This window comes from Manis javanica, chromosome 4 (assembly GCF_040802235.1).
Source record: "Manis javanica isolate MJ-LG chromosome 4, MJ_LKY, whole genome shotgun sequence".
Lineage (NCBI taxonomy): Eukaryota > Metazoa > Chordata > Mammalia > Pholidota > Manidae > Manis > Manis javanica.
The window spans coordinates 144,304,426-144,330,324 of NC_133159.1; the positions used below are offsets into that span (position 1 = coordinate 144,304,426).

The following is a 25,899-nucleotide window of genomic DNA, read 5'->3' on the forward strand; positions in this document are numbered from 1 at the left end:
TTCTTAGCTAGGAAAGAAAAATTTGGAGTTGATCTTATGGAACCTTCCATTTATTAGCTAATCATTTCTTGTTCTTCTCCTATGGAATCATGGAATGCTTCATTCTCATGAATTTTATTTTTTTTGTGTAATCATTTAACTTTGGTCAGACTCTAAGTTAGAAACTGCCTCAGTGCTGTATTTATTTCTCTTGTGAAGAAGGCAGCCATTATTTTCTGTGTTAGTTGAGAAGGAGTTTGGAATTTTTTTTAATTTACTATTTTTAAACTTGATTATTCACTTCTCTAAAATATTGAAAGAAGTAGCTGTTTTGCCACTGTACCTTTTGGTTCTTCAGTGGTCAATCTGTTAGAACTTTGCCCCCGCTCCCTACCTCCCTCCTTCTCTCCCTTTTTTCCCCTCCTTCCTTTTTTTCTCTTTTTAAATGATTTGGGTTTACTTTTTTAAGGTTCTGAAAGTGAGCCTCCTTATAAAACTTGGAGACATTAAAAAAAAATTGTTTTTAAAGAAACCAAATATTGCAAGTGTGAAATGTATAGTAAATTTGCATGTCAAGTTCTGTTGCATAATACTTTTATATTTGATTCTATATTTCTAAATTTTAGCTGAAGCAATCTCCAACTCACTTTTAGGAAATGTCTGTAGGTATTTTTTAGCATTTCTGGCAATTTGTTATTACTGTTTTATTCTCCTAGCACAGTGGTTCTCAAACTTAAACAATTGCTAAAATGTAGATTATTGGGTCCTAACCTGTAGGTTCTGATTCAGTTGGTCCTGGGTAGAATCCCAAAATTTATACTTTTAACAGGCTCCTGGGTGCTGCTGCTGGTCTAGGAACCACAGTCTTTCAGAACTTCTGCTCTAACATTTACAAGTACTGTTTTTTTGTAAATGCACGAACTCTGATTCACAAATAACACACAAATAATTGTGTATGTATAATTTAAACATGTTTAGTGGTGATTCCCAAACATATTTAAATCTTGATATTTTGTTACCTAATGTCAAAGAACACTACTCTCTACCTACTTTTGTACCTCAAAGTGGTCTACAACATATAAATTTATTAGTAATAAATTTATTATTATCAGTTGATATACCATCTCTTAGAGCTCCTCAAAATCAGGATTGGGAATATTATTCTCTGAAATAGAATGTTGATCAGGCTACAGGCTCTTTGATAGTAGTTGATATACAGTTTTAAAGTTTTTTATAGGATTTTGGAGTGACAGAATAATTACTGTTTCATTTAATTTAGGTTTTTATTACTGTTGTGGGCTTTGAACTATGTTTTGGTCTTTGTTAATTAGTTTGCTAGTGATTACCAGTGTCTCATCCTGATTAGTAAAGCCCTACATCTGGAAAACTTGTACTTAATTGAGATGACACCTCCATTATTTTAATTATAGATTATTTGTGATGTATAGTAGGTTCACTTTCTCCTTGTCAGTGTCAGGACATTAGACCAAAAAGCAGACATTTTTTGTGTGTGAATTTTTAACAGCTGTAATTTAAGAAAAAATCATGGAGACTATTAAAGATTTTTTGTTTTTAATTAAAAAATACCCACCTGGAGTTTGCTGTATAACAAACTGTGTGTGTGTGTGTGTGTGTGTGTGTGTGTGTGTGTGTGTGTGTGTGCACCGATTTTGTTCTGAAAAGAGCAAGAATAATTTTAGCCGAGATTGCTTCACCTTTTCTTGTATATATGTGGCTTGCTTTACATATGTGTATATAAATATACACATATTTATGTATATATACTATATATTTGTATAACATTTTATGGAGGCATATTTATACATAAATGCACTTATGTAAAATTCACAGCCTCTCACAGTATAGTGTTTGGAACCAGATGAGATATGTAGTTTACTGTAAACACTCAGTTTCATATGACTATCACTCTCCCCAACCCTTATCCCACATTCTCCCAAATACTAAAAACCCAAATTACGATATTACAAAAATCAGCTTTCACATACTGCAAAAGTTTCTCCATTAATGATAATTATCTCTTGGACATCACCAAATTGATAAAGAAATTGGGAATGGCTTACAAGTTTTTTGAGAGAGATTTCTTTGAGGAAAAGGGAATTGGTTTAAATTTTTAGGTATGGTTGCCATAATCTGAATTTCTATCCCTTGTAGAAAACAAGGGCCCTGAAATAGAATAGCCAAGGAAACTAATTCTCAAACTCTGTCTTACTTCAAGTGCCAGCTGTGGTATATTAGGTATAACCTGTGGCTGTCTTCAGAAACAGGTTGTTATCCATAACCTGCTTTTCTCACTAACTCTTCATTTTCCCCATAGCTCTGAGAGCTCATTTTGAAGGAATAATGGCTGAACCATCCCCCTTAGCTAAACCTCTGGAGCTGAACCAGCACTCTCGATTCATAATTGGCTCTGTGTCTGAAGATAATTCAGAGGATGAGATCAGCAACCTGGTAAAGCTGGACTTACTGGAGGAGAAGGAGGGCTCTCTGTCGCCTGCTTCTGTCGGCTCAGATACACTCTCTGATTTGGGGATCTCTACCCTACAGGATGGCTTGGCCTTACACATGAGGTAAGACAGAGAAGTTTAAATATTTTATTTATTGAACCCGTCCTGTGGGTTCACCAATTTTGTTCTGAAAAGACCAATTATAATTTTAGCTGAGATTGCTTCGCCTTTTCCTGTATCACTGGACTTAAAGCTTTGAGTAAGTGGGAAATGACATATTTTGCCTGGAGTGCAGGTTTTGAAAATCTCCCAAATGTTCCTCTCCACTTGTTCCTGTTCTCCCTACATGCTAGGTCTTTTAGTGAGATTTAGAGATTGAGAGTTAGGTTGAGGAATTTCAGTCTCTATACTACTTGGACCTAACGTTTTACCTATCTTGATGATTGGTAAGACTTTTGGAAGGGTGAGTGTAGTTGTAGTAATCTTGCTTTGAATTGCTTTGTCTTGTCAGGAAGTTATGTTCTGTTTCCGGCAGGGTCAGTCCTCAAAGATCTGTGCTAGAAACTAGAGGGTTACTCTAGAGCTTTTTTTCTCTAGAAACAATTCTCTATATAATGTCAGTAAATAGCAACACTGGATTATTTGTATTTACTGATGTTTGATTATACAAAGGTGTGATGCACTAACTTTTGGTCATTTGCTTTGCATTTCTTGGATTAAAAAGTCTGAATTACTGGTTCTTGGTTTTCACTGTGCATCAGAATTACTTGAGGAGCCTTAAGAAATGAGCCCCATCCCAGAGATTCTGATTCATTTGATGTTGTCTTGGTGCAAGGGCATTAGTTTTAAAAAGCTATCAGGTGATTCTAATATACAGCCAGGGTTGAGATTATAGGTCTAGCTTAGATAAAGATACATTAGGGTGACTATTGCTGCTGTTATTATCTTGGTGCTCCTATTATTAATGGATCATAAAATAATTCAGCTACTTTTTATATATTCAAGATACAGACTCTGTAGTAAAATCCCATACTGGGTCTGGCAAATGTGACTGTCTTGTCATATTGTTATCACTGGGGCTTTTGGGTCCTTTCTTCTGGAAAATAAGATAGTGAGTGTCATGGTCACTCCCACTTGGCTATGTGGAGGTGGAGAGAACAGGATTAAGCAAGTTAATTATGTTGTATGTAGAAAATTTCTAGAACTAAGATGAACCAGAGAGATAATTTAGCCTAATGCCTTTTATTTAAATAGGTAAGAAAATGGAGGCCTAAAGAGGGTGAAATAACTTGCTTAAGGAGTAAATAGCTACACAACTGGAATTCAAAGTCAGATACCCTGATTGCATTTCAGTAACTTTTCTACTTTACTACTGACCACATAAGTGTCTTAATTACAACTGGTTCAAGGTAGGTTTTAAGCAGTTAACAAAGAAAGTATTGATCCTTTTGATCTTTGAACAGCACAGGCATTGGGGCATTAACCTCACACCACACAATCAAAAATCCACATGTAACTAATAGTCTGTTGTTGACTGGAAGCCTTACCAATAACAAACAGTTGATAGACACATATTTTATATGTTAAATGTATTAAATACCATATTCTTAAAATAAAAGAAGCTGGAGAAATGAAAATGTTTTTACAAAGTACCGCAGATCTTCAAAAAATTTTCCAAAATATTTATTGAAAAAATCCATGTATAAGTGGACTCTCACAGTTCAAACCCATGCAGTTCAAACCCATGTTGTTCTAGGGTCAACTGTTATAATCTAATCTCTGGGCTGAAAAGAGGAATAGAGGGCAGTATTTAGTGTTAGCCACATGGGGTCAGATCTTTGTCTTTATGTAATATTTCTTATTACTTTATAGTTCACTTAATGGTTGACCTGAAGGCTAATACTGGTGGTGGTACCTTACCTTGTCATTTGTAAATATGTGGGGGTTGTGACTGGTGGGACTACAAAAGTTCTCTCTTATCCAAGTTGGATATGTTCCAAGACCCCCAGTGGATACCTGAAACTGTGGATAGTACTGAACCCTATACATACTATATTTTTTCTTATACATACATAGCTATGAGTTTAATTTATAAATTAGGAACAGTAAGAGATTAATAACAGTAACTAATAATAAAATAGAACAATTATAACAATGTACTGTAATAAAGTTACATGAGTCAAACATCTTATAGGTGTTTTTCTCTCTCAAAATATCTTATTGTACTGAACTCACCCTTATTCTTGTAATGTGGGATGATAAAATGCCTATGGATGAGATGAACTGAGGTAAATGACACAGGCATTGCGATGTAGCATTAGGTTACTATTGACCTTCTGACCATACATCAGGAGGAGGATCATCTGTTTCCAAGCTTCTGTTGACTGCATGAAGTGAAATCATGGATAAAGGTGGGGGGGCTGTTGTGCTTGCATTTAGCGGATTTAGGACCAATGGTTCTATACCTTCTGCAATATAATTGGGTAGTCCCATGTAACCAAGAATTGTCCTCAAAAAAGTCATTGTTGGGAAAGACTGGGTTAAATCTAAATCTTTAAAGCCACATAGCACATTGAGTAATTTGTCCAGTTTGAGACCATATGAAAAAGAATATCCATTTGCTGGATTAGGAAATTGTGAGTTAAGCAATGGTGAGTTGAATACCATTATAAGAAACTTGGTTGATGATACTGCAAGGCAGTTTCTGGTTGCCAAGTCATTCCCAAAGTTGTTGGCTCTTATTGCAAAGACTGTGTAAGCAGTGGTATGACTGCCTGAGGATTTTTTTTGCATGCCCTGCTGTTACAAAACTCATGCCTGTAGCACATGGAGGAGCCATGGGTTGAAGTGTGATCAGCAGACTGGAAGGAGACAGTGCCAGTTTCCATTTGCTTCTCAGCCGGCTAATGTTCCAAAATCAGTTCTCCACTGATGAGTTTCTTAAGTGATTATGGATATGTTGTCATTGTGGGTAATTTATATTGAGTCAAATTCACAATACCAAAAATCGTTTCTGACATCTGCCACTAATTAGATATGTGACCACAGACAATTCATGTTACCTCTTTGGACTCATTTTCCTTATGTAGGAAAATGAATATATTGGTTCAGATACTCCTTGTCACTCCTTGAACCCAAAGTTAAATAGAGACTGGCGGAGTTTAGGATTAGCTCCAGGAATGAGTAGCCTAATCCTTCACTGGTGATAAAGATTAAAGGGACAGGTACATTCCTAAGAAGTGTTAACTGGAGGTCATCTAAAACCAAGTGAAGTGATTCCCACAGTATAGAATGAAAGAGGGCCTTTTTCTCAAGTTTAGGATTTAGTTTTAGGTGTTAAGAAATCTAGTGGGTGTGATGGGTAGGCAGGAATAGAAAATAGACTTTTCTAGAAGTACTGCATATTTTCTAGAGTATAGATGAAACACTAGTTGAATCATTTTCTAAGCTTTATGATAAAGACTTTTGAAAATAACACCCTAAGAAAGTAGTTATGGCTTGGTGGGAACATAAAGGTCTCATTGTAGACCACTGTGTTTTGGCTTTTTATTTTATATAAGCTTAGCTAGTGATTGATGTATTTCTGAGCCTTATTAATATTTAGTTGAACATTTGGGAAGAAAGACCATTAAAGACTGCATGAGAGCATCTTAATTTTGATAACTAATGTACAATGTGGTGGCCATCTGGTTGTATGGATACTGACATTTTCTCTGCTCGTTTGTGGCATGCCAGTTAAGGTCAGTTTGTTCTGCATACTTAAAATGTGCTTGTAAATCCACATCACCACCACACTATCACACTGTCAACCAAACAAAGATTGTAATCAGTTTTGTCAACTAGAAGCTGAATTCCTGTTTGAAGTCCAGTTGGAAACAGGTTAGCCCCCTAGTTGAGTCTTTTACCTCTTAGAGTAGTGTGATTTCTTTAAACCTTTTTTATCCCAGAATACATGTTACAGCATTTGAAATGCCATCACAATTTTCTCTTTAATTCTTAAAATAAATGCTCAAAATATAAAATAGCCAACATTTTATGCTTTCAAGCATGTTTGCTTAGTGACTTCATTTGAGAATAATCTGTAATTGCTGTTATTTATATGTACATAAACCGAGCATAGGATGTTCTCTAGCTGGGGTTTAAGGTAGTAGTAGTTACTGTTTCAGGAGGAGAGAGTGATTAAGTTCACTTAGGCAGGGCTTCTTTCTTTTTCCCCCCAATTCCATGAATGCCTGTATTTAACAATTCTTTTTTTTATTAAGATATTATTGATATACACTCGTACAAAGATTTCACATGAAAAACATTGGTTACTACATTCACCCATATTATCCAGTACCCGCCCCCTCACCCCATTGCAGTCGCTGTCCATCAGTGTAGTAAGATGCCACAGAGTCACTGTCTTCTCTGTGCTACACTGTCTTCCCCATGATCCCCCACCACACCATGTGTACTAATCATAATACCCCTCAATCCCCTTCTCCCTCCCTCCTCACTCTCTCTCCCAGCCCTCTCCTTTGGTAGCCACTAGTCCCTTCTTGGAGTTTGTGAGTCTGCTGCAGTTTTGTTCCTTCAGTTATGCTTTGTTGTGATACTCCACAAATGAGGGAAATCATTTGGTACTTTGTCTTTCTCTGGCTGACTTATTTCACTGATCATAATACCTGCTAGCTCCATCCATGTTGTTGTAAATGGTAGGATTTGTTTGTTTCTTATGGTTGAAGAGTATGACATTGTATATATCTCATGTGCTCTTGAGAAGAATGTGTATCCTGCTGCTTTAGGGTATAGAGTTCTGTAGCTGTCTATTAGGTCCATCTGTTCTTTATCCATTCATCTACTGATGGACACTTAGGTTGCTTCCATATCTTGACTATTGTAAATAGTACTGCAGTAAACATAGGAGTGCATACGTCTTTTTGAATCTGAGAAGTTGTTTTCTTTAGATAAATTCCTAGGAGTGGAATTCCTGGGTCAAATGGTTATTTCTATTTTTAGTTTTTTGAGGAACCTCCATATTGCTTTCCACAATGGTTGTACTAGTTTACATTCCCACCAGCAGTGGCAGAGGGTACCCCTTTCACCACATACTGACCAGCATTTGTTGTTCTTAGCATTTTCCATGCTGTCCATCCTAACTGGTGTGAGGTGAAATCTCATCATTGTGGTTTTAATTTGCATTTCCCTGATAATTAGCGATGTGGAGCATCTTTTCATGTGCCTGTTGGCCATCTGAATTTCTTCTTTGGAGAATTGTCTGTTCATATCCTCCACCCAATTTTTTAATTGGGTTATTTGCTTTTTGGTTGTTGAGGTGCATGAGCTCTTTATATATTTGGGATGTCAACCCTTTATCAGATCTGTCATTTATGAATATATTCTCCCATAGTGTAGGGTACCTTTTCGTTCTATTGATGGTGTCCTTTGCTGTACAGAAGCTTTTCAGCTTGATATAGTCCCAATTGTTCATTTTTCCTTTTGTTTCCCTTGCCCAAGAAGATGCATCCAGGAAAAAGTTGCTCATACTTATATTCAGGAGATTTTTGCCTATGTTGTCTTCTAAGAGTTTTATGGTTTCATGACTTACATTAAGGTCTTTGATCCATTTCGAGTTTACTTTTGTATATGGGGTTATACAGTAATCTAGTTTCATTCTCTTACATGTAGCTGTCCAGTTTTGCCAACACCAGCTGTTGAAGAGGTTGTCATTTCCCCATTGTATGTCCATGGCTCCTTTATCATATATTAATTGACCATATATGCTTGGGTTTATATCTGGGCTCTGTAGTCTGTTCCACTGGTCAGTGGGTCTGTTCTTGTGCCAGTACCAAATTGTTTTGATTACTGTGGCTTTGTAATAGAGCTTGAAGTCGGGGAGCGTAATCCCACCAGCTTTATTTTTCCTTCTCAGGATTGCTTTGGCTATTCAGGGCCTTTTGTGATTCCATATGAATTTTAGAGCTATTTGCTCTAGTTTGCTGAAGAATGCTGTTGGAATTTTGATAGGAATTGCATTGAATCTGTGGATTGCTTTAGGCAGGATGGCCGTTTTGACAACATTAATTCTTCCTATCCATGAGCATGTGATGTATTTCCATTTATTGATATCTTATTTAATTTCTCTCATGAGTGTCTTATAGTTTTCAGGGTATAGGTCTTTCACTTGCTTCGTTAGGTTTTTTTCCTAGGTATTTTATTCTTTTTGATGCAACTGTGAATGGAATTGTTTTCTAGATTTCTCTTTCTGCTAGTTCATCATTAGTGTATAGGAATGCAACAGATTTCTGTGTATTAACTTTGTATCCTACAACTTTTCTGAATTCAGATATTAGATCTAGTAGTTTTGGAGTGGATTCTTTAGGGTTTTTTTATGTACCCTATCATGTTATCTGCAAACAGGGACAGTTTAACTTCTTTGTTTCCAGTCTGGATGCCTTTTATTTCTTGGTTTTGTCTGATTGCCATGGCTAGGACCTCCAGAACTATGTTGAATAAAAGTGCAGAGAGTGGGCATCCTTGTCTTGTTCCTGATCTTAAAGGAAAGGCTTTTAGCTTCTCACTGTTAAGTATGATTTCTGCTGTGGGTTTGTCATTATGAATTTTATTACATTGAGGTACTTGTCCTCTGTACCCATTTTGTTGAGGGTTTTTATCATAAATGGATGTTGAATTTTGTCGAATGCTTTTTCAGCATCTATGGAGATGATCATGTGTTTTTTGTCTCTCTTTTTCTTGATAAGGTGGATGATGATGATGGATTTTCAAATGTTTTATCATCCTTGCATCCCTGGAATAAGTTCTACTTGATCACGAAGGATTATCTTTTTGATATATTTTTGAATTTGGTTTGCTGATGTTTTGTTGAGTATTTTTGCATCTATGTTCATCAGGGATATTGGTCTGTAATTTTTTTGTGTATGTGGTATCGTTGCCTGGTTTTGGTATAGAGTGAAGCTGGCCTCATAGAATGAGTTTGGAAGTATTCTCACCTCTTCTACTCTTTGGAAAGCTTTAAGGAGAATGGGTATTAGGTCATCACTTAATGTTTGATAAAATTCAGTGATGAAACCATGTAGTCCAGGTGTTTTGTTCTTAGGTAGTTTTTTGCTTACCAGTTCAATTTTGTTGCTGATAATTGGTCTGTTCAGATTTTGCTTTTCTTCCTGGGTCTGCCTTGGAAGGTTGTATTTTTCTAGAAAGTTGTCCATTTCTTCTAGGTTATCCAGTTTGTTAGCATATAATTTTTCATAGTATCCTTTCATAATTCTTTGTTTTCTGTGATGTCTGTAGTGATTTTTCCTTTCTTATTTCTGATTGTGTTTATGTGTGTAGATTCTCTTTTTTTCTTGCTAAGTCTGGCTAGGGGTTTATCTATTTTGTTTATTTTCTTGAAGAACCAGCTCCTGCTTTCATTGATTCTTTCTGTTGTTTTATTCTTCTCGATTTTATTTATTTATGGTCTAATCTTTATTATGTCTCTCCTTCTACTGACTTTTGGCCTCATTTGTTGTTCTTTTTCTAATTTCGTTAATAGTGAGTTTAGACTGTTCATATGTGATTGCTCTTCTTTCCAGAGGTTGGCCTGTATTGCAATACACTTCCCTCTTAGCACGGCCTTTGCTGTGTCCCACAGATTTTGCAGTGTTGAATTATTGTTGTCATTTGTCTCCATATATTGCTTGATCTCTGTTTGTATTTGGTCATTGATCCATTGGTTGTTTAGGAGTTGTTGAGCCTCCATGTGTTTGTGGGATTTTTTGTTTTCTTTGCATAATTTATTTTAGTTTCATATCTTTGTGGTCTGAGAAGCTGGTTGCTACAATTTCAATCTTTTTGAATTTACTGAGGCTCTTTTTGTGGCCTAGTATCTGATCTATTCTTGAAAATGTTCCGTGTGCACTTGAGAAGAATGTGTATCCTGCTGCTTTGGGGTATAGAGTTCTGTAGATGTCTGTTAGATCCATTTGTTCTAATGTGTTGTTCAGGGCCTCTGTTTCCCTACTTGTTTTCTGTCTGGTTGATCTGTTCTTTGGAGTGAGTGGAGTATTGAAGTCACCTGAAATGAATGCATTGCATTCTGTTTCCCCCTTCAATTCTGTTAGTATTTGTTTCACATATGTAGGTGCTCTTGTGTTGGGTGCATAGATATTTATAACAGTTATATCCTCTTGTTGACTGACCCCTTTATCATTATGTATCCTTCTTTGTCTCTTGTTACTTTCTTTGTTTTGAAGTCTATTTTGTCTGATAGAGGTACTGCAACTCCTGCTTTTTTCTCCCTATTAGTTGCATGAAATATCTTTTTCCATCCCTTCACTTTAGTCTGTATGTATGTTTGGGTTTGAAGTGAGTGTCTTGTAGGCAACATATATATGGGTGTTGTTTTTTTTTATCCATTCAGTGACTCTATGTCTTTTGATTGGTGACTTCAGAACATTTACATTTAGGGTGATAATCGATAGGTATTACTTATTTCTATTGCAGTCTTTAGATTCATGGTTACCAAAGTTTCAAGGGCAACTACCTTAGTATCTAACAGTATAACTTAACTTAACTCACTTAGCATGCTATTACAAACACAATTTAAAGGTTCTTTTTTTATTTTCCCTCCTTTTTCTTCCTCCTCCATTCTTTATATATTAGGTATCACATTCTGTACTCTGTCTATCCCTTGACTGACTTTGGGGATAGTTTATTTAATTTTGCATCAGCTTAGTACTTAATTGTTCTGCTTTTCTTTACTGTGGTTTTATTTCCTCTGGTGACATCTGTTTAGCCTTAGGAACACTTCCATCTATAGCTGTCCCTCCAAAATACACTGAATTGATGGTTTGTGGGAGGTAAATTCTCTCAATTTTTGCGAGTCTGGAAATTGTCTAATCCTCCTTCAAATTTAAATGATAATCTTTCTGGGTAGAGCATTCTTGGCTCGAGGCCCTACTGCTTCGTTGCATTAAATATATGCCACTCCCTTGTGGCCTGTGAGGTTTCTGTTGGGAAGTCTGGTGATAGCCTGATGGGTTTTCCTTTATATGTGATATTATTTCTCTCTCTGGCTGCTTTTAATAGTCTGTCCTCATCCTTAATCTATGTCATTTTATTTATTATACGTCTTGGTCTTGTCTTTCTTGGGTGCCTTGTGTTGAGGGATCTGTGTACCTCCATGACCTGAGAAACTATCTCCTTCCTCAAATTGGGGAATTTTTCAGCAATTACCTCCTCAAAGACACTTTCTATCCCTTTTTCTTTCTCCACTTCTTCTGGTACTCTTGTAATGCGAATATTGTTCCATTTGGATTGGTCACACAGTTCTCTCAAAATTCTTTTATTCCTAGAGATCCTTTGTTCTCTCTCTGCCTCAGTTTCTTTGTATTCCTCTTCTCTAATTTCTATTCCGTTTGCCTTCTTCTCCACTGTATCTATAAATCCATCCATTATATGTTTCATTTCTGATACTGTATCTCTGCGTACATGAGCATGTTTATGATTTTTATTTTGAAATCTCTTTCAGGAAGATTGATGAGTTCAGTTTCATTTGATCTGTTTTCTGGTGTTTGTGGGATTTTGGTTTGAACCATGTTCTTTTGACATTTCATATTTTTATGTGGCTCCCTCTAGTGCCCAGAAGCTCTCCTCTCTGGAGCTGCTCAGCCCCTGGAGCGATGTTAGGGATCGCAGGGGAGTAGCAATGTTACCTGTGGGGGAGGAAAGAGCTGTTTCCTTCTTCCTGGTTGCTATGCCTGTCTCCACTGCTAGAATTAGTGGGCCAAGCACACAGGAGCAAGGCTCTATGCTTTGTTTTTGTAGCTGTTGTAAGCAGGGCTTTCCTCTGGCTGGCCTGATGCCAGGGCAGGGACTGCCAGTTTTTGAGGTAGGTGAGTGCTGGCCTGGAGTAAATGGCAGCAGGCTGTGTATCAAGGTTGGGGACCTTGGAGCTGGGTAACCAGCCAGGGGGATGGAGCACATGAAGCTCCTGAAAGTTCCCAACCTGCTGGGCAGAGTGTGCCTGGAAAATTTTGTCAACTTGTCCTTTCTCCTGAGCAGTAAGCTGTGTGCAATCCGTGTTCCTTTAGCAGCACTCTCACTGTTAGGAAGTCTCAGACTGCCGGCCTTTCTTTTGTCCCAGAGCAACCGGATGTAAATCAGTTTTCCACCAGCGGCTGGAATCTCAGGTCTTTCCAGGTATTCTGTGTGTCTTAGCTTTCCAACCCTCTAATCTCCAGAGCTCCATGCATTCATTGTAGGTTGGTGTTCCCAGAGCAGTTCTCCAGGGCTGGTTGTTCAGCAGTACTAGTCCTCCACTCCCTCCTTGCTCCATTTCTCTTCCTCCTACCAGTGAGCTGGGTTGGGGAGAGGGCTTGGGTCCCCCCAGATTGTGGTTTGGTACATTACCCTGGTCCATGAGATCTGTTCTTTTCTTCTGGTGTGTGCAGTCTGGTGCAGCCTTCTTTACTGTTGCTCTTTCAGGATTAGTGGTATTAATTTTATTTTCGTGTTATATGTGGTTTTGGGAGGAGGTCTCTTTCTCACCTCTCACACCATCATCTTTAATCCCTTCACTTATACCCCAATGCCCATTCAGTGTTTTTTTAATTAAGGTATCACTGATATCTTATGAAGGTTTCACATGGAAAGCATCGTGGTTTCAACACTCACCCACATTATCAAGTTCCCCCACCTCCACCCCATTGCAGTCACTGTCTGTCAGCATAGTAAGATGCTGTAGAGTCATTACTTGTCCTCTCTGTGCTAAACTGCCTCCACGTGACCTACCAATATTGTGCTTCTCAGGCAGGGCTTCTTGAAAGTGAGTTATATGTGTTCCTATCTCATTTCTGCTCTAGAAAGAAAAATACCAATTTCTTAGAAAATTTGAATTCAAGTATGACGTAAAATTCAAATATGACATATAAGTTTTTTGGCTCTTCAGAAGAATGTAACTAGAGAGCTTTGAAGCTATTTTGAAATTAGAAATAATCTATAAGTTTTCTCCAATGATACCAGTCATGGAATGCCACTGAGTTTGGGATCAGCTCCTAGATACCACATTTTATGGTCATAGATTTTTAAAGAAATCCTATATAACTATATAAACCTTCATCCGCAGAAAACAATGGTGATGATGAGGTAATACTCTTAGCAAATCTGGGGGTAACTTTCAGCTTCTGCTCCTATTGGGTGAAGAGGGAAGTTTAAGGGACTAGAGTAGTGAGAGATAAAGTTGATGTAGTATTGCTACATCCTGTCCTGTTAGTCACATTATCTGTAAGAATTGTCAGTCATGTTTCCTCAGTGCTTAATTTAAAAAAATAATAGTAGTAATAGGTAACATTATCAAGTACTTTACTATGTACTAGACAGTCTGCTGTGCTTTATATGGAGTGCTGCACTTAACGTTCGCAGCAATCCCATTAGGTAATTAATGTACTGTTATTATCCACAATTTACAGTTGGAAACTGAGACACAGGTTAAGTAGCATGCTAAAGGTCATAGAGCTAATTGTGTATTGAATCCAGTCAGAGTTTATAACAACTATACTAAACTGGAACCCTGGGTACAATACGCTTTATTGAAAGGGGATGGAAATTAGAAAATATATTTTAAAATAATGCTTTATTAAAGAAAATTAAAAACTAAATTCAAGAAAGCAAAAATAAAGCCTTGTATATCTGTCACCTGTAGATTACTCCTGCTAATATCATCTTCTATAGTCCTCTGGATCCTTTTCTATGCATATATACATATACACATATCATTCTACTGAAATGATGTCATCCTGTAAACACTGTTTTATGACCTGTTTTTGTTTTGGTCAAAAATTTCCAATTTTCTGAGGGAGGAGCCAAGATGGCGGTGTCAGTAGGGCAGCGGAAATCTCCTCCCAAAATCATATATATTTTTTGAAAATACAACAAATACAACTATTCCTATAAGACAAACTAGAGGATACAGTACAACAGTAGGCTACATCTACATCTGTGAGAACCCAGCATCTCACAAAGGGCATAAGATACAAGCTGCAGTCCAGTGGGACCCGAGTGCTCACCCCACACCAGCTCACCGGCGGGAGGAAAGGAGTCGGAGGAGGGAGAGAGTGGAAGTGCAGGAGTGCTAAATAACCAGCCCTAGTAATCTGCACCAGGAGTGCAGACACACATTGCATGGTGTGCTGGATATTAGGGAAACAGAAAAGTAAAATCTGCAAGCGGGTCCCTGCAGCCGGCTCCACTGGGACAAAAGAAAAGTGAGTGCTTTTTGAAAGTCTTAAGAGGACAGGTGCCTCACACCTGGATGGAATCATCCCGGCACACTCAGCCCAGCAAGCAAGGAATTCTGAGGAACTTCAGACACCTCAGCCCCCTGGGTGGCAATGCAGTTCTGAAGCCCCTCACGGTGATAAGCAGCCTGCCATTCGTTCCCCCAGCTGCTGTGGCCCAGCCACAATGGAGGAGCACCTGGACAGTGGCTGCGTCCACAGCAGCCACCCAGAGCCTCCTCCCAGCGCAAAGATGCCTGGGCCAGACCCAGAGGCCACTGCCTGCACGCAGCCGCCCAGTGCAGGCAGAGTAAGCCGGAGCAAGGCACGAAGGGATGCTGTTGTCGCAGAAGAGCACACCCAGCACACCTGCCCCTCCCTGCAGGCCTCTGGGCTACCCTGGTGGCAGCCCCACCCACAGCAGCTCAGGGGATTAACCTGGAGGCTGCTCCAGGTATGTGGGTATTCCACTCAGACCGCGGAGAAGGGCAAGGTGACCAGGAAGCAGGAAGGGACATTGTTCTCCCAGCTGACACATGCACCACCTGACAGCGATCACTTCTATTGTCATGAAAAGGCAGAAGAACCCAGTCCAGTCAAAAATCACTCAAACAGTGCCAGAGAGAGGCCCTGGCAAGATAGATATAACCAATTGTCCTGAAAAAGAATTCAAAATAAAAGTCATAACCATGCTGATGGACCTGCCGAGAAATATGCAAGAGCTAAGGGATGAAGTCCGGAGGGAGATAACAGAAATGAAACAATCAATAGAACGACTTAAGAGCAGACTGGATGAGGTGCAAGAGACTCTTAATGGAATAGAAATCACAGAACAGGAATACAGAGAAGCTGAGGCAGAGAGAGATAAAAGGATCTCTAGAATGAAAGAATATTAAGAGAACTGTGTGACCAATCCAAAAGAAACAATATTCGCATTACAGGGGCACCAGAAGAAGAAGAGGGAGAAAAAGGGATAGAAAGTATCTTTGAAGAAATAATTGCTGAAAACTTCCCCAGTCTGAGAGAGGAAATAGTCTCTTAGACCGTGGAAGCCCACAGATCTCCCAACACAAGGGACCCAACGAGGACAACACCAAGACATATAATAATTAAAATGGCAAAGATCAAAGACAAGAACAGAGTATTAAAGGCAGCCAGAGAGAGAAAAAAGATCACCTACAAAGGAAACTCCATCAGGCTATCATCAGACTTCTCAACAGAAACCTTACAGGCCAGAAGAGAATGGCATGATATATTTAATGCAATAAAACAGAAGGGCCTTGAATCAAGAATACTGCATCCAGCATGATTATCACTTAAATATGAAGGAGGGATTAAACAGTTTCCAGATAAGCAAAACTTGAGGGAATGTGCCTCCCCAAAACCACCTCTACAGGGTATTTTAAAGGGACTGCTCTAGATGGAAGGATTCCTAAGGCTAAATAGATGTCAACAGAGAAAATAAAATCACAACAAAGAAAGCAGACCAACCAAATACTAACTAAAGGCAAAAAATAAAATCAACTATTCACAAAAGCAGTCAAAGGAAACACAAAGAGTACAGAATAAAACACTAACATATAAAGAGTGGAGGAGGAGGAATAAGAAGGGAAAGAAATAAAGAATCATCAGAGTGTGTTTATAATAGCATAATAAGTGAGTTAAAGTTAGATGGTTAGATGGTAAAGAAGCTATCCTTGAACCTTTGGTAACCACGAATCCAAAGCCTGCATTGGCAATAAGTACATATCTATCGATAATCACCCTAAATGGAAATGGACTGAGTGCACCAATCAAAAGACACAGAGTAATAGATTGGATAAAAAAGCAAGACCCATCTATATGCTGCTTACAAGAGACTCACCTCAAACCCAAAGACATACACAGACTGAAAGTGAAGGGATGGAAAAAGATATTTCATGCAAACAACAGGGAGAAAAAAGCAGTTGTTGCAGTACTAGTATCAGACAAAATAGACTTCAAAACAAAGAAAGTAACAAGAGATAAAGAAGGACATTACGTAATGATAAAGGGCTCAGTCCAACAAGAGGATATAACCATTATAAATATATATGCACCCAATAGAGGAGCACCAACATATGTGAAACAAATAATACCAGAATTAAAGGAGGAAATAGAATGCAATGCATTCGTTCTAGGAGACTATAACATACCACTCATTCTAAAGGACAGATCCACCAGACAGAAAATAAGTAAGGACACAGAGGCACTGAACAACACACTAGAACAGATGGACCGAAGAGACATCTACAGAACTCTATACCCAAAAGCAGCAGTATACACATTCTTTTCAAGTGCACTTGGAACATTTTCCAGACTAGACCAGGTACTAGGCTATGAAAAGAGCCTCAGTAAATTCAAGAAGATTGAAATTCTACTAACCAACTTCTCAGACCATAAAGGTATAAAACTAGAAATAAATTGTACAAAGAAAACAAAAAAGGCTCATAAACACATGGAGGCTTAACAACATGCCCCTGAATAATCAATGGATCAATGACCAAATTAAAACAGAGATAAAGCAATATATGGAGACAAATGACGACAACAGCACAAAGCCCCAACTTCTGTGCGATGCAGCGAGGGCTGTTCTAAGAGGAAAGTATATAGCAATTCAGGCCTATTTGAAGAAGGAAGAATAATCCCAAATGAATAGTCTAAAGTCACAATTATTGAAACTGTAAAAAGAAGAACAAATGAGGCCCAAAGTCAGCAGAAGGGCCATAATAAAGATCAGAGAAGAAATAAATAAAATTGAGAAAAATAAAACAATAGAAAAAAAATCAATGAAACCAAGCGCTAGTTCCTTGAGAAAATAAACAAAATAGATAAGCCTCTAGCCAGACTTATTAAGAGAAAAAGAGAATCTACACATATCAACAGAATCAGAGATGAGAAAGGAAAAATAACAATGGACCCCACAGAAATACAAAGAATTATTAGAGAATACTATGAGAATCTATATGTTAATAAGCTGTAAAACCTAGAAGAAATGGACAACTTCCTAGAAAAATACAACCTTCCAAGACTGACCAAGGAAGAAACAGAAAATCTAAACAGACCAATTACCAGCAACAAAATTGAATCGGTAATCAAAAAAACTACCTAAGAACAAAACCCCTGGGTCTTATGGATTCAGCGCTGAATTTTATCAGACATATAGAGAAGACATAATATCCATTCTCCTTAAAGTTTACCAAAAAATAGAAGAGGAGGGAATACTTCCAAACTCATTCTATGAAGCCAGCATCACTCTGATACCAAAACCAGGCAAAGCCCCCACCAAAAAAGAAAATTACAGACCAATATCCCTGATGAACAAAGATGCAAAAATACTCAACAAAATATTAGCAGACCAAATTCAAAAATACATTAAGAGGGTCATACACCATGATCAAGTGGGATTCATCTCAGGGATGCAAGGATAGTACAGCATTTGAAAATCCATCAACATCATCCAGCACATCAACAAAAACCACAGAATCATCTCCGTAGATGCTGAAAAAGCCTTCAAGAAATTTCTACATGCATTCATGATAAAAACTCCCAACAAAATGGGTATAGAGGGTAAGTACCTCACCATAATAAAGGCCATATATGACAAATCCACAGCCAACATTACACTTAACAGTGAGAAGCTGATAGCTTTTCCTCTAAGATTGGGAACAAGACAGGGATGCCCAGTCTCCCCACTGTTATTCAACATAGTACTGGAGGTGCTAGCCACCACAATCAGACAAAACAAAGAAATACAAGGCATCTACATTGGTAAGAAGAAGTGAAACTGTGACTATTTGCAGATGACATGATATTGTACATAAAATTCCTAAAGACTCCACTCCAAAACTACTAGAACTAATATCTGAATTCAGCAAAGTTGCAGGATACAAAATTAATACACAGAAATCTGTTGCACTTCTTTCCACTAATGATGAACTAGTAGAAAGAGAAATCAGGAAAACAATTCCATTCTCAATGGCATCAAAAGGAATTAAATATCTAGGAATAAACCTAACCAAGGAAATGAAAGACCTATACCCTGAAAACTACAAGACACTCTTAAGAAAAATTAAAGAGGACACTAACAAATAGAAACTCATCCCATGCTCTTGGCTAGGAAGAATTAATATTGTCAAAATGGCCATACTGCCTAAAGCAATCTACAGATTCAATGCAATCCCTATCAAAATTCCAACAGCATTCTTCAACAAACTGGAAGAAATAATGTTGAAATTCATATGGAACCACAAAAGACCCTGAATAGCCAAAGCAATCCTGAGAAGGTAGAATAAAGCAGGGGGAATCTCGCTTCCCACCTTCAAAGTAGAGACTACAAAGTAACAGTAATTAAGACAATTTGGTACTGGCGCAAGAACAGACCCACAGACCAGTGGAACAGACTACAGAGCCCAGTTATAAATCCAAGCATATATGGTCAATTAATATACGATAAAGGAGCCATGGACATACAGTGGGGAAATGACAGCCTTTTCAACCGCTGGTGTTGGCAAAACTGGACAGCTACATGTAAGAGAATGAAACTGGATCATTGTCTAACCCCATACACAAATGTAAATTCGAAATGGATCAAAGACCTGAATGTAAGTCATGAAAACATAAAACTCTTAGAAAAAAGCGTAGGCAATAATCTCTTGGACATAAATGTGAGCAACTTTGTCATGAACATATCTCGCCAGGCAAGGGAAACAAAAGCAAAAATGAACAAGTGGGACTATATCAAGCTGAAAACCTTCTGTACAGCAAAGGACACTATGAATAGAACAAAAAGGCACCCTACAGTTTGGGAGAATATATTCATAAATGACAGATACGATAAAGGATTGACATCCAAAGTATATAAAGAGCTCATGCACCTCAGCAAACAAAAAACAAATAATTCGATTAAAAAATGGTCAGAAGACCTGAACAGACAATTCTCCAAAGAAGAAATTCATACGGCCAACAGGCACATGAAAAGATGCTCCACATTGCTAGTCATCAGAGAAATGCAAATTAAAACAACAATGAGATATCACCTCACACCAGTAAGGATCACTACCATCCAAAAGACAGACAACAACAAATGTTGGTGAGGTTGGAGAGAAAGGGGAACCCTCCTACACCGCTGGTGAAAATGTAAATTAGTTCAACCACTGTGGAAAGCTGTATGGAGATTCCTCAAAAAACTCAAAATAGAAATACCAATTGACCCAGGAATTCCACTCCTAGGGATTTACCCTAAGAATGCAGCAGCCCAGTTTGAAAAAGACACATGCACCCCTGTATTTATTGCAGCACTGTTTACAATAGTCAAGAAATGGAAGCAACTTAAGTGTCCACCAGTAGATGAATCAATAAAGAAGATGTGGTATAAATACACAATGGAATACTATTTGGCCATAAGAAAGCAAGAAATTCTGCCAATTGCAACACCATGGATGGAGCTGGAGGACATTATGCTCTGTGAAATAAGCCAGGCAGAGAAAGACAAATGCCAAATGATTTCCCTTATTTGTGGAGTATAACTATGAAGCAAAACTGAAGGAACAAAATAGCAGCAGACTCAGAGACTCCGAGAATGAACTAGTGGTTACCGAAGGGGGTGGTGTGTGTGGGCTGGAGGGGATGGAGGGAGAAGGGGATTGAGGGGTAGTATGTTTAGTACACATGGTGTGGGGGATCACGGGGAGAACAGTGTAGCACAGAGAAGGCCCATAGTGGACTGTCACGTCTTGCTGCACTGATGGACAGTGACTGCATTGGGGTATGGGGGGTACCTGATAATATGGGTAAATGTAGTAACCACATTGTTTTTTCATGTGATACCTTTATAAGAGTGTATATCAATCATAGCCTAATAAAAAGATACACAATAGTATATTAATATTATTGAGCCATAAGAAAAAACAAATCCTACCATTTGCAACAACATGGATGGAGCTAGAGGATATTATGCTCAGTGAAATAAACCAGGTGGAGAAAAACAAGTATCAAATGATTTCACTCATCTGTGGAGTATAAGAACAAAGAAAAAACTGAAGGAGCAAAACAGCATTGGACTCACAGAACCGAAGAATGGACTAACAGTTACCAAAGGGAAAGGGACTGGGGAGGATGGGTGGGAAGGGAGGGATAAGGGGGGGTGGGAAAAGAAAGGGGGCATTATGATTAGCATATATAATGTGTGGGGGGCATGGGGTGGGCTGTATAACAGAGAAGACAAGTAACGATTCTACAGCATCTTACCAGGCTGATTGACAGTGACTGCAATGGGGTAGGTGGGGGGGAGTTGGTGATTTGGGAGTCTAGTAAACAATGTTCATCATGTAGTTGTAGATCAATGATACCAAAAAAATAAAAATAAAATAATTCCCTCTTTTCTGCTTCATTAAATTTTCATCTCATTTAGTATATATACCACATTCAGATTTCTCCACGTGACTCCAAAATACTCATTCATCCAAACTAGTATTCAATCCAAGACCACATGTTTTGTATTAGATCCCTTAACTATCTTAAATTATTATATTACCCCCCACCTTCTTGACAGTCTGGTGACTTGTTTAAAGGGAGGTTAACAAATCATCAAAATATATGGCTACTAATGATTGTTTGGTGGTTTAGTGAGAAACTGAAGAAAAAGTAAACGGTAATTTACCATTTTACACCCTTTATACTTAAGCATTTGTAGCACAGTAATTTGGTGTTTCACTAATGATGATATTTTAGTGGATTTTTATTACCATTATGAAAGTGAACATTATAAAATACAGTGTGATTTATTTGATCAAAAGCTGTGAGAGACACTTTTTAGTTTTAGCTGTATATGTTTGTGTTTGACCCATAAACAAACATGCTCTTTTCTTTTTAGTCTCTCACTTTAAACTTATAAGTTTGAAGTAATTTCATTTAAAACTGATGGATGTAAAGTTAAATAATAGCTGTAGAAGGTTTTGGAACAATAAAATGTGCTGTATTGGCATAATGTATTATTCATTTTGGAAGAGTCCTTTTGTGAGGTAAAATTTTTGACTGAAAAACCTCTTTAAGACTTTTGCATATAAGAGCTTAAAATTTGGAAATTTAGATTTGAAAGGCTGGTTATAATAAGCATACACTATTAGTGTTGTAATTCAAATGTTGAGAATAACCATTATTGAGATGGCAGGAATTTTCATTTCCCCTTCCTATGTTTTGGCTTCATCTCTCAAGCTTAACGTGGAAATAAGGAAACTAGCTCTAGTTTTGAGTTTATATTATGGCTTTGCTTGTAACTGGGCCTGTGAGTGTCTTCTTAGTTTTGGCTTTCCTAGAATTTCTCATTTAGCTTCCCCTGAGCTTTCTCCCTTCCCCCAATAGCTCACCAAGCATTTTACTTTCAATGCTCCTTCCTTGATAGTCTGAGGTTCCCAGTTGCCATGGTGCCTCAGAAGTGAGTAGACAGAGAAGGTCATTATGAGATCTGCAACTTGTTACTCTTTTTCTGATGGCAATAGTTTTCTCCTCTCCCACCCACTTCTTTCCATTCAGAAAATAGGAGCTATCTGTATCAGTGTGTGTGTTATAGTCTCCAGAGTTTACTCTGTACACGTAGCTGTTTGTAGTAAAGAGCTGAATGTTGTAAAGAGGGCTCAGCATAGCCCCTTAACAACGCTTTTACTTTTCTTCTAGTGTAAAACGTACTATAATACATATACCTGCTTTCTGTTAACATAAATTTGCAAGTGAACTTTGCATTTACTACTGGAAAGTTCCTAAATTATTAGATGTATACTTACTATATAAAAGCTGGAAATCTAAAGCATATAAAAAAAGAAATAAAAAATAATCCAGAATCTGATCATCCAGCAGTAACTACTGTTAATATTTGATATGTTTCTTTTTGGTGTTTTTTACCCCTTAAGGATAAATTTCATTAAAATTGTGTACACAGATGATATCATAATGAATACACAGCTCTGTTTTTTGCTTTTTTTCACATAACATTTTCTCATGTCATTAAAAATCTTTTGTAAACTTAATTTCTTAGTTTTTTATTTTGAAATAATTTTAGAATTACAGAAGAGTTGCAAAGATAGCACAGTTTCTATGTATCCTTCACTCAGCTTCCTCTACTATTAACATTTTCCATAAGCATAGTAAATTTACCTAGTTTTTAAATTGAACAAATGAAAATACATGATGCCGTTTAACTTTTAATTTCAGATAAGTACTGAATAATTTTTAGTATCAAAAAATACTGCAAATATTTTTTGCATGATGGCAAAAAAAAATACTGCATGATATATGTTTTGTTTGTCCAAAATTGTCCAAAATTTAAATGGGCATTCTGTATTTAATCTGGCAACCTAATATTTATTAAGACTAAGTAATTAACATTGTTACCATGCTTTTAAATAAACTATAGACTTTATTTGATTATCAGCTCCATCTCCATCCTTGCTAATGGAGATATACTGGACACTTCTAATTCCTGAGTTTTTCCAGCGTGCTAAAGTGGAGTCCTGCATGTTTCTAAGTGGCTTTCCCTACTACAGGCTCTTTGGTTTCTAAGGCAGTTACCATGTACTTTCTATTTTCCAAGATATTTTTGACATCTCAAATTTTTACTATTTACTCTTCCATTCTCTTTGTTCATATGTTTTTACGCTGCTTTTGTTATTGTTGTTTTGGTGTGATTTTTGGTAGGAAATAGTAATAAATGCTCAGTCTCCTGCTTTCAACCGGTAGTCCCATGCATTTCTTCATTGGTTGCAGTGAGGCTTCTGTTTCTATCGCTTTTCTGAAACTGCACTTAGGAAACTCAGTGGTGGCCTCCTAATGGCAGCATTTGACAGTGTTGACTTTTTGCTCATTCTTCAAACTGCTATATGTTTTATGAACATTCTTTACCAATTCTCCTTTTTGGCCTTTCTCTCACAGGTGCTTGAATAGGCTTGACTTTTTTCACTTACCCCTTAATTGTTGGTTTTCTGAAAGCCTTCTGGGCTGTAGCCTCTCTTCTTCTTATGCCTCTTCTTCTTATGCCATGTCCTCTCTCTTTACCTATCTTAATTAATGGCACTCCTGCCCATACTTATCTTTCGAGCTCACTTGTTGTGTTCAGCTATTCATGTGAGATCTTCACTTGATTGTCCTATAGACGTTGAGCTCTTGATTCCTCTCCATAAATTTCATCCTCCTAATCTTCCACATCTTAACTAAATAGTACTTCCAGCCACTCTTTTTTTTTTAACTAAACTATCATTGACATACAATCTTATGTTGGTTTCAAGTATACAGCACAGTGGTTCAGCAGTTACCCATATTATTAAATCCTCACCCTCACTAGTGCAGTTACTATCCGTCCACACAGAAAGAAGTTACATAATCATTGGCTATATTCTCAATGCTGTACTACCATTCCCATGACCAATTTGTTATTATGATTGAGGTTTTTGTGCCCTTTGATCCCTCTCCCCACTTACCTATTCCAACGCCTCCCCCATAGTAACCACCAGTCACTTCTCAGTGTCTATGAGTCTTCTGCTATTTTGTTCATTTTTGTTTTGTTTTGTTTTATTTGTAGATTCCACAAATAAGTGAAATCATATGGTATTTGTCTTTCTCTACCTGGCTTATTTCACTTAGCATAATACCCTCTAAGTCCATCAATGTTGTTGCACATATGTATATTCCATTTGTATATATGTACCATATCTTATTTATCCATTCATCTATTGATGATGGATCGATCATCATCTGTTTATGGGCACTTTGGTTGATTCCATATCTTGGTTATTTTAAGTAATGTGGTTATAAACAGGGATGTATATATCTTTTCAAATCAGGGATTTTGTTTTTTTCAGGTAAATTCTTAAAAGTGGAATTACTGGATCATATATGATAATATTTCTGTTTTTAGTCTTTTGAGGAACCTCCATACTGCTTTCCACAGTAGCCACTCTTGCTCAAGCCAGAAACTTTGGGAAGCAAACTTTGATATTTACTTCAATACAATCACTTGCCATCATCAAAGTTCAAGGCTTAGTTCACCAACTCTTACTTGGACTGCTAGCATGGCTAGCCTAACTGGATTCTCTGCCTCCTAATTTCCAGTTGCACTTGGCATAAAATGCCAAATTCTTAACTTGGCTCACGCGGCCCTGAATAATCTGACCCCTATCAACTTCCATTTGCTGACAGTACTTCAATCGTACTGGCCTTTCAGTCCCTCTTGTGTACCAGTCTTTTTCCTATCTGAGAGCCATCATGCTTGTCCTTCTGCCTGGAATTCTTTCATTCTCTCAGTGATTACTTGAGGCCTTTTTTCTTTAGGTTTCAGGTTAAGTACCACTTTTTCAGGTCTGCTATTATTCTTAATCTTCTTTTTGTTTTTCTTTCATAGCACTTACCACAATTTGTATTCTTTTTACCTGTATGTTTATTTCATTGCTTGTCTTTATTGCACTCTAACCAATATGAGGGCAGAGGTCATATACATTTTGTTTACAATTGTAGACCCAGCACTTTATATAGCATCTAGTAGGCACTTAATAGATATTTGGTGAATAAATGGGAGAGATATAAAGATTGGCCAGGAACAGACACAAAATGCAATAAATAGTATCTTAACTTATATATATACATTCAATTTTTTTAGTAGGTTTAGGATTATTCAGATTTTCTATTCCTTCTTGAGTGGAATAGAGAATTGTTTTTCAAAGAATTTATTAGTTTCATCTAAATTTAAAATTGGCAGAAAGTTCATAGTAATATACTCATTTCTTTTTCATGTTTTAGGATTTGTATATAGTAAGTCCCTCTTCTCATTTCAGATAGTGACAGCATTTTCTCTTTTATTCTTGATCAGTTTTAATTAAAGTGTATTAATTTAATTGGCTTTTTCAAAGAATGGTGTGTCTCTGATTTTTTTCTCTTGTATGTTTTTCACCTTCATTGATGTCTGTTATCATCTTTATTCCTTGCCATCTACTTTCTTAAGGTTTAATGTACTGTTCTTTTTCTGACCTTTGGAGATAAATAATTAAATCATTGATTTTCAGCTCTTAAGTTTCTAACATATGTATTAAAGTCTATAAATTTACCTCAAGCTCATCCTTAGCGATATCCCACAAGTTGTTTTCCAACATTTTACTATGAACACTTTCAAGCAAACAGCAAAGTTGAGAGGATTT

General features: G+C 37.3%; 1 protein-coding gene across 13 annotated transcripts in view; it reads left to right on the plus strand.

Moving 5' to 3' along the window:
• The window catches only part of ACACA (acetyl-CoA carboxylase alpha), a 313,862-nt gene that overhangs the window by 79,898 nt on the left and 208,065 nt on the right, over positions 1 to 25,899 (plus strand). For all 13 annotated transcript variants that reach the window (XM_073235270.1, XM_073235269.1, XM_073235274.1 and 10 more), the window contains one exon: positions 2,315 to 2,567. In XM_073235270.1, coding sequence (XP_073091371.1) covers positions 2,315 to 2,567 — 253 coding nt within the window. The remainder of the gene's footprint in view (positions 1 to 2,314; positions 2,568 to 25,899) is intronic.